Below are 9,467 nucleotides of genomic sequence, written 5' to 3'. Positions count from 1 at the left end.
AGTTTCCTCTCAGTCTCCTTGCTCTTAGTATCAGTGCTCAGTGTCCCACAGCTGGGAGGCCCAATTGCAGGGAAAATCCTGCTTCACACCTGCAGTCCAGAGGTGGAGCATGCTCAGTGCAGATAGAATCTTCAGAGAATTTAGCTGCCAAACTCCAACAATTTTCTACTGAGAATGTGCTAACTAAGATGTTTTGGAAGCTTATAATTTGGCCAGGTCCTTATGGGGATGGCAAAAGGCACACCCTGACATTACAGTAACACACACCCCTGCCTAATTTCAAGTCCCCCCTCCAAAGAATGGAGGTGCTACAGCTTCTCTACAAAACAGTTAGAATCTTTTTAACATGGACAAAACCATGTATTTTTCCCTGATCTTATTCTCAGAAATGGCTGATCTATTTTAGTTGAAATGATCCAAAAATATTCAGCCTGAGACAGACACCCAGCACAGACAATATCATCCCAGATGGTTAGTTTAGCAAACATATAAACAACTGAAAACAGGGACTTACAACAGCAAGTGTTAGGTGACCTTAACTATAGGCCTCACTGCCAGCTCTGCCTATAACACAGTTATCCCTGATTTGCCTGTTTGGCTGTGGGTTCAACACTACCAAGTACTTATGGCTTTGGATACAAGCATGCTTTGCCACTGACTGAATTTGGTCTTTAGTCTTTTACTGGCTCTGGGTAGATGTTGACACTGCGTAATGAGTCACTCCAGTAGAGTCAGACTGGACAAGGAATAGAGCCAGATCAAAGAGGAGTATGAGCAGCAGCACAGTAGCTATTAGGCATCGAGGCTAGATAAATTATTCCTATTTAAAGGTGAGATTCACTGCAGTATAGAGGGTCTGTGCAAGTCCCAAACAATCTTGCACAGTTTAAGTGGTACGTAGGATTTTGGGCAAACTTTCTGCACTGGGTTGATTTTCACTCTAAAGGCTTAAGGAATACAGGTATACAATACTCACACTCTGGTCAAACACTTGCATGTAGTCAGAATTGAGAGTCAAAGCTGCAGGATTTTGAACAAGTGATTTGCATTTCAAAGGTCTGGAATAAATACCAGCTAAAAGAGGTCTCAAGTGTTTTGGGTGAGATCAAACAGAACTATTAACTAATGACTTAAAACAAGCTTTGTTGATCGTTAATCGGTCATCTGAACCCTAGTAAGGTCATATGTTGAAACAGGATATGGGCCAACGGTAACCTGATTCTTAACAATGGATTGAAAAGGCACAGTTAGAGAGCGAGAAATGAAAGAAGAGGAAGTTCGTTAATTTGTACTCTTCAGTAAGGAATAATATCCTGAAATGTGTCATTCTGTAATTAAAAAAAAAAAAACCACAAAAAACATGGGAGACCAAAATTCAGATTGGATGATCCAGATCTGGCATTTGGATGCTTCCATTGGCAATCAGGCAGACAAATAAGTGCCAATTTCAGTACAGTATTCAGTTCAGCAACGCTGATGCCCTGTTAGGTAACTATATCTGAAAGCTGAGTCCTTTGTCAGCTAAGAGCAAGTCTTTAATAAAATAAACATCACAGAAGTGTAAAGAGAAATGAGCCACCATTAAATGTATAGTCAGCTGCAGGAGAGTCATTTTGCGGAAGAGAACTTATTGAATGCATAATATTAATTCATACAGTCAAAGAAAACTTCAGTGGATGTGGGGTGATTGGGTGATCAACTGAAATTTCTGTAACTGTTGCTTTAATACATTCAGGACTGCCCGTATGATTCATTCATGCGCTGCTTACTAGTAATTACAAAAAACAACCTTCTGTTTCTGTTACTCCTTCCTGTGGTTCACACGGTTTGTTTGTTTTGCATTTCTCTTTATTAGATTATAACAACTAGATTATGGTCTAGGTTTACTTGGTTCTGCCTCAGTGCAGGGGGCTGGGCCTGATTACGTCTCAAGATCCATTCAAGCCCTTCATTTCTATGATTCTGTAACCTTTTCACATTTCACAAGAATGGTGAGCAGGAACCCAGACCCCACAGCAATGGACATAATATCAAAGCCTAAAGAGAAGAGAGAAAGAACTGTTGGTGTTAACAGATATTATTACTATTACACAAATTATTACTATTTAACACAGTCTAATGTAGGCAAGGCGGTGTATGCTTCTAACACATGCTAGCTGATCAAACTGAACCCTAGGGACAAACCTGCTTAGGATGTTAGCTGAAAACACACCTTTAAATCCTAATCAAGACAAACTTTAAGTGTGCATTTATACTAAGGAAAAGGGTGCCTTCTTACCTCATGTTGGCTAACTCATAGTACCCAATGCGAGATAAAATCCTAGTGAAGATGAGAAATTGTAGTGCCCTCACATGTTAACAGGCTGAGGTAAATGCTAAGGGGGAGCCTACTGGAATCCACTAACACACATGTGAAAACTACAGACTGCCTCATCTTCCTTAGGATTTTCCTCCTGTTAGTTATCCATGTGTTAGATTACATGAGGTAAGAGCACACCTTTTTTTCCTAATGAAGGCAAGGCCTAAAATGGTGTCATTTGCATGCACACAGGAGCTGGAAGGGAGGGGAGTCTCCACAAAAATAACTAACAGGAGGGAGAAGATGTGATGAATGGGATTGAAATGTCTGGGCAGATAGAAGTATCCTCTCTATTCTATCCTCTCAGCTTTTATTCACATTTTCTTCTGGGCTGTTGGTGTGTGAATCAAATCAATTTTACTCCTTTAGACTCCCCTACTCCTGTACTTCCTAACATATAATTTACACCATCTTAAACCTCAGCTCTGAATCTCAAACACACACATACATATTAATGCACACAAATCGTCCAATGCACATGCATGCACACACACAAAAGTGATTACAAACACCACTTCCCTTTCTTGATTCAGGCATGGGGAAGAAATCCTTTTATCACTTTTTATTCTCCTCAACAGCAGCTTCTATGCTGCTTAGAAGTTTTAGTTTCCGGGTAGCATGGATGTCTGCAGAGAAACATTTCATACTTTTGCCAACTAAAATAAGCACTCCAGGGGTTCTTGTCTTCCACTGAACCTATTTACTTTATGCTTCCTACATTAGGTGAATAAGATGGGAAATGAATTCCCTGCACACCAGAAGTATCTGTACAAAAGTGCTAACCTCACAGATGGAGTTAAAAATGTAATGATCAGAGTGGCTGAAAGCCCCTTTGATCAGAATTCAGTGGAAAGACCCAAATCACAGAGGCCGATGGATTTTCAGTCTTAACTTAGTTCCTAATGAAGTGAAGTTTATCTTGGAAAACCTTTGTCACAGTTGGACATAACCAATAATCTTTACTCACAAGACTTCTACTGAAGGAGGAAACTAAATGAATCTCAGCAGTTTGTCCTTCCAGGACAAGGTTGAAATGTACTTTTATAGGTAGTGTAACAAAGAATGGTCTTCATCCTAGTCCCCAGGCAACATCACAAAACCACCACACAATTTGCCGTACATTATCAGTCTCTGCCTAGGAGAAGCACAGGAGTGGAATAGGGAGGCCATGCAGGTCAAGATTAAGGTGCACTCGCAGAGTTATGAGAGGAAGCTTGCACTGTCCCTGTGCCTAGCTCTGGAAAGTGTTATTAGTCACTCACTTTCATGAGAATTAAGAACACCAATGTTCTTATTTTTTGTATGGAATCAAGTCATAGAGATGCTCTGTTGAGTAGCCACCCTGATAGAAGGACCCGCCTTTTTGGTAGCTGCCCCTTTAAAATGCAGCTTCAGGGGATAGTAATTAAATGTAATAGAAGGCATCCTTTGTTAAGATACCCTCGATTTTAATCTGCAGGTGGGAGTAAATAAATATAATAGAAACTATGGCTGCCAAGCAATCTATTGTCCCTATCTGGAATGTGTGTTATTTAAAACAAAACAATTCTTTCTTTCTTTCTTTCTTTTTCTTTTTTTTCTACTGCTCCTCTCTCCCCATCACAATTAACTTTCATATTTAAGAATGAAAAAGGTACTCTGTAAACAATGCCCTTTGCAATAGCTGTCATCTCAATGGGGCCTAGAAATAAATAAAACCCCTTTGTGAAGCTAAAGCAAAGTTTCAGCAAGAATTGACTTGTTCTTAAAGTGCTAATCAGAGAGTCACCAGTTCTATTATTTATCTATCATGCACCAGTTTTTTTTAATATGGAGATATACCTATATAATAGAACTGGAAGGGACCTTGAAAGGTCATTGAGTTCAGTCCCCTGCCTTCACAGCAGGACCAAGTACCGGTCCCTGACAGATTTTTGCCCCAGATCCCTAAATGGCCCCCTCAAGGATTGAACTCACAACCCTGGGTTTAGCAGGCTAATACTCAAACCACTGAGCTATCCCTCCCTAAGTGCCTTAGAGGTAGGTAGGCGTGTGCGTGTGCGAGTGCGTGTGCGTGTGTGTGTGTGTGTGTTAAAAAAAAATGCACCAGTTCCATCATCCATATATATATATATATATAGTGTGTATATCAATAATCTCTATCTGTATATCACTATAATGTATACAATACATGCTAATAGGAATCCTTCTCTTGCTAGGAAACTCTCTTTCCTATACAAAATGAAGTGAATGCAACTTAAGGTTCACAGTTAAAATATTGAAACAGGAAAGACAAAAGTTTTAATATCACATCACTGAGTCCCAATGCCGTATACATTTTGTAAGTGTGATTCACTTTATTGCTAGACCTGTTAGCATAGAGTGTGTGTTTGTCTCTGATTTAGCACAGCACTGTCATGCAGAGACTCAAATGGGAAAAATAATACCCCAGTCACTGCATCCAGTAGGAAAAACTGCTGCATGATGTATCTGAAATCTGGGGGCAGAATGCCAAATGAACAGATTCTTAGACATGTCCCTTGACTTGTAATGAAAATACGTTTTCTTTTTGTCTCCATTTGCTATGGCTTTTGTTGTGGTTTTGAATGGAAATCTATGAGCCTGCTCTGAAATGGATGCCAGAAATCTGGTTAAAACAGTATTTGGCTACTAACTAAACTTCTCCCCCTTTTCTTCCCTGTTCCTCCAGGCTCGTGACTGAGGAGTAGACAACATCGGTGGAGTCATGCTTCACACGGCCATATCATGCTGGCAGCCATTCCTAAGTCTGGCTGTGCTGCTCGTTTTCATGGGGTCCACCATAGGCTGTCCAGCCCGCTGTGAGTGCTCAGCACAGAACAAGTCTGTTAGCTGTCACAGGAGGCGCCTGATCTCCATCCCTGAGGGTATCCCCATCGAAACCAAAATCCTGGATCTAAGCAAGAACCGCCTGAAGAGTGTCAACCCTGAGGAATTCACGTCCTACCCACTGCTCGAGGAGATAGACCTCAGCGACAATATTGTTGCCAATGTAGAGCCTGGAGCCTTTAACAATCTTTTCAACTTGCGCTCTCTGAGACTGAAAGGAAACCGTCTAAAGCTAGTCCCGCTAGGGGTTTTCACAGGGTTGTCAAACTTAACAAAGCTTGATATAAGTGAAAACAAGATTGTCATTTTGCTGGACTACATGTTTCAGGATCTGCATAACCTGAAGTCCCTTGAGGTAGGGGACAATGATTTGGTTTATATATCCCACAGGGCCTTCAGCGGACTGCTTAGCCTGGAGCAGCTCACCCTGGAGAAATGCAACCTAACAGCTGTACCAACAGACGCCCTTTCCCACCTTCACAACCTCATCAGTCTGCATCTGAGACATCTCAACATTAACCTTTTGCCTGTGAATGCCTTTAAGAGATTGTTTCGCCTAAAAGACCTGGAGATCAACTATTGGCCTTTACTGGACATGATGCCTGCCAATAGCCTGTATGGTCTCAACCTCACTTCTCTCTCAGTCACTAACACCAACCTGTCTGCAATACCTTATTCTGCTCTTAAACACCTGGTTTACCTGACACACCTAAACCTCTCCTTCAACCCCATAAGCACCATTGAGGCAGGCATGTTTGCAGACTTGGTGCGTCTGCAGGAACTGCACATGGTGGGGGCCCAGTTACGTACCATTGAACCACATGCTTTCCAAGGGCTCCGGTTCTTGCGTGTACTTAATGTGTCCCAGAACCTGTTAGAAACGCTAGAAGAGAATGTATTCCATTCCCCCAAAACTCTTGAGATCCTCTGCATTAACAACAACCCCCTGGCTTGTGATTGCCGCCTCCTTTGGCTATTACAAAGGCAGCCCACCTTACAGTTTGGTAGCCAGCAGCCCATGTGTGCCGGCCCAGACAGCGTCAGAGAGAAGCTGTTCAAAGACTTTCACAGCACCGCCCTTTCCTTTTACTTCACCTGCAAGAAACCCAAGATACGGGACAAGAAACTGCAGTACCTGGTAGTGGAGGAAGGACAGACTGTGCAGTTGACATGCAATGCCGATGGGGATCCTCAACCTACCATCTCCTGGGTGACGCCGCGACGGAGGCTGATCACAACTAAATCAAATGGAAGAGCCACTGTGCTGGGAGATGGCATGCTGGAGATCCGATTTGCTCAAGATCAAGACACTGGGATCTACGTTTGTATTGCAAGTAACGCAGCTGGGAATGACACATACTCCGCCTCCCTTACAGTAAAAGGATTCACTTCGGACCGTTTCCTTTACGCCAATAGGACCCCTATGTATATGACAGACTCCAATGACACCAGTTCCAATGGAACCAATGTGAACACCTTCTCTCTGGACCTTAAGACAATACTGGTGTCCACAGCCATGGGCTGTTTCACATTCCTTGGAGTTGTTTTATTTTGTTTCCTACTTCTTTTTGTGTGGAGCCGAGGGAAAGGCAAGCACAAAACCAGCATTGACCTTGAGTATGTCCCCCGCAAAAACAATGGTGCTGTAGTTGAAGGAGAGGTTGCTGGACCACGGAGGTTCAATATGAAAATGATTTGATGGTATACTGCTAGCAGTGCTTTTTCTGTGGCATTATAACCAATTAAACAAGCCTGGCATGTGGAATTGCTAGGCAGAGGCAGCTTAATGCAGCTGTCACTGTGTCAAATGGTTATGTGGAAATGGAAAGACTATTTGGGGTTGTACAGTAGAGCCTCCTAACCTTGAGGCATGTGTGTCAGGGCCTTTCAAATAGTTGGTAAATGGTACTAATTGTTTGCATTGCAAATATTGGCATTCTGGGGATCTCAGTAATGAACTGTTGGCTCATGTTCATGGACAGTTGTTCAACATTTTCTACCACTACAAAAAAGAAAAAGAAAGGGGAAAAAAACCTACAGTGTAGGATTTACATATTTAAAAAGACACATTTGTCTAAAACATACTCTACAGTGAAATTTGTATCTATAGATCTCATTTGTTAAAGCCTTGCATCATACCTTATAGTTGGTTCAACACCACAAAGAAATTGATCTTATCTTTTTTTAATATACATATATACTGTGTACATTTTAAAGCAATATGAATGAGAGGTTGTGCTTTGAGATATCCACCGAGACTGACCCAAGTGTGATGTCACTCCTCCCCTTAACTACAGTCAAACCCAAAATTAGACCTCTGTAGTTACCGATGAGACAACACAAGATACTTTTGTTTTCACGTAGAAGACCAGAGAGACATAGCTTAGGGCACAAATGTTCTGCTCTGTTGATCTTCTCTTCATATAAATAAAAGGCATGTGCCTAGTTTTGATACAGAATGGAATATTTTTTATATCTGTGATATCACACTGGACCAGTTTACTGTAACAAAGCCCTGGTTCTCACCCAGAGAGCCCAACCTACTAGGCATAGCAGACATATAAAGGAGATAAATTATACTTTAAAAAAAAGAGATCTGTTTTTGTCACCCCTTGGTTTTAATTTCCAAGCCATTGTTAAAATGTTAATGTGTACTGGGGGGGGGGGGAGAAAGAAGGTAGTGCATTCTGTATACTCCTAGGGAAATATGGTCACCTTAGTATTTGAGGGAGTGAATTAAAATGTACAAAAGCTCTGTTGATAAGAATGAACTCTTCTCCAATGCCAATAAACCAGGGTTATCCATGCATAATACGAGGATTATGCGACTAAAGAAATGTTTAAAACATGATAGCCTCCAAAAGGCCAAAGTGCTGCCAATTATAATGAACTTCTAGCCACTGTCAATCTCATCCCATATATTTATAAATAGCATATAAACACAAACGCTAATTTCCATTAACAGATTACTTCAGCTATTCTATCTGCCATTTTAAGAATTGTATTGTCTTGGGTTTTTTTGGGACAATGGCCCAGAGCAGGAGGGGGTAATCTGTGTTTTTTGTTGAGGAGAGAAGGCAAGGGAACATTGGTTATGTTTATATATGTGTTTGTTTTATTCCTCTAAAGATCATGCAAAAAGGGCTCGGAACTGGAACTGTAATGTCAACTCATTGTACTATTGGTATCAAAAAAGATATTTTAGAGTACTAGTATTTTCCAACTCTTGCTGGGAGAGGGTAGTGTTTAACCACCTTTTAATGTCCTAATAAATATGAGCCATAGATTAATTTATTTCAATGTTTGGTTGACAATTATATATGATTTATAAATTATTTGGAACAACTTTGAGTAAGAATAATAATCAATGTGTTTGATTTTATACCCATTCTAGTTAATCTAGGGTAAACTGTTCAAAAGTGCCTATGTGACTTAGGAGCCTAAGTTTCATTTTGAAAATTTGACATGGACACTTTGGAGCATAAATCAGATTGACTGACTCCAATTGGGACTTAGCCACTTTTGAAAATGTTACCCATGTTCTTTGGCTGAGATTTTCACAGCAGAGCTATGGGATTTAGACACATTTCTTCTATTGCTATCAATAAAGGGAGGTGTTCAAATCCCCTAGGCTACAGTCTGTCCAGGCAGATCCCTGATCAAGATACAGGATCAGGACCTAGATTGCATTGAAAATCTCAACCTGTTGTTTTCAGTGGCTGATCTCAGTTTAAACCATTGCTACATTTCATGCAGTTGAGGACTACGGGGGGTGTTCCCTTTTTTTATGCACCACATTAGATTACTGGGTATTTATATGCTGGGGACTAATCCTTTTGTCCTTTGAAATTTTATGGAATTTTCATGAAATGAAGTGACCCCTGAATAAACACGTGATAACGGAGAGATTGTTTTTGCTGATCAAACAGCAGAGCCACTGAAACACTATTGTACCTTTATATGGATAGTTAAATAAATAAATGAGGGGGGAAAGATGGCTGAATTATCAATTGGAGACATTTCCATTTGCCTTTCCCTTGTAATTATCATTTATCCATTAGCAATCCATTTCCCCTGTAGTGGTGATGACCTGATTTAACTGACAATAAAATCAACGTTTTGAGCAAAAGTGCTGCTGAATTCTGGTTTAGGTGGTTGGTATAAATCCAAGTGGATGATTTTTTTGTTTTGTTTTGTTTACTTTACATTACACAAAAAAGGAAAAAGAAAGCAATGGGAAAACCAGGAGGAGCTGTATTCA

The 9,467-nt window shown here is 40.7% G+C and overlaps 1 protein-coding gene across 1 annotated transcript; it reads left to right on the top strand.

Moving 5' to 3' along the window:
• The first annotated feature begins 5,054 nt into the window (after positions 1-5,054).
• LINGO2 (leucine rich repeat and Ig domain containing 2) lies at positions 5,055-6,905 on the top strand. The gene has a single exon (XM_065406753.1). The coding sequence runs from the start codon at positions 5,085-5,087 to the stop codon at positions 6,903-6,905; it is 1,821 nt and encodes a 606-aa protein (XP_065262825.1). The 5' UTR covers positions 5,055-5,084.
• Positions 6,906-9,467: the final 2,562 nt, after the last annotated feature.

Source organism: Emys orbicularis, chromosome 6, assembly GCF_028017835.1.
Source record: "Emys orbicularis isolate rEmyOrb1 chromosome 6, rEmyOrb1.hap1, whole genome shotgun sequence".
Lineage (NCBI taxonomy): Eukaryota > Metazoa > Chordata > Testudines > Emydidae > Emys > Emys orbicularis.
Note: the sequence above shows the minus strand (reverse complement) of the source record. Positions and strands in the feature narration are given on the sequence as shown.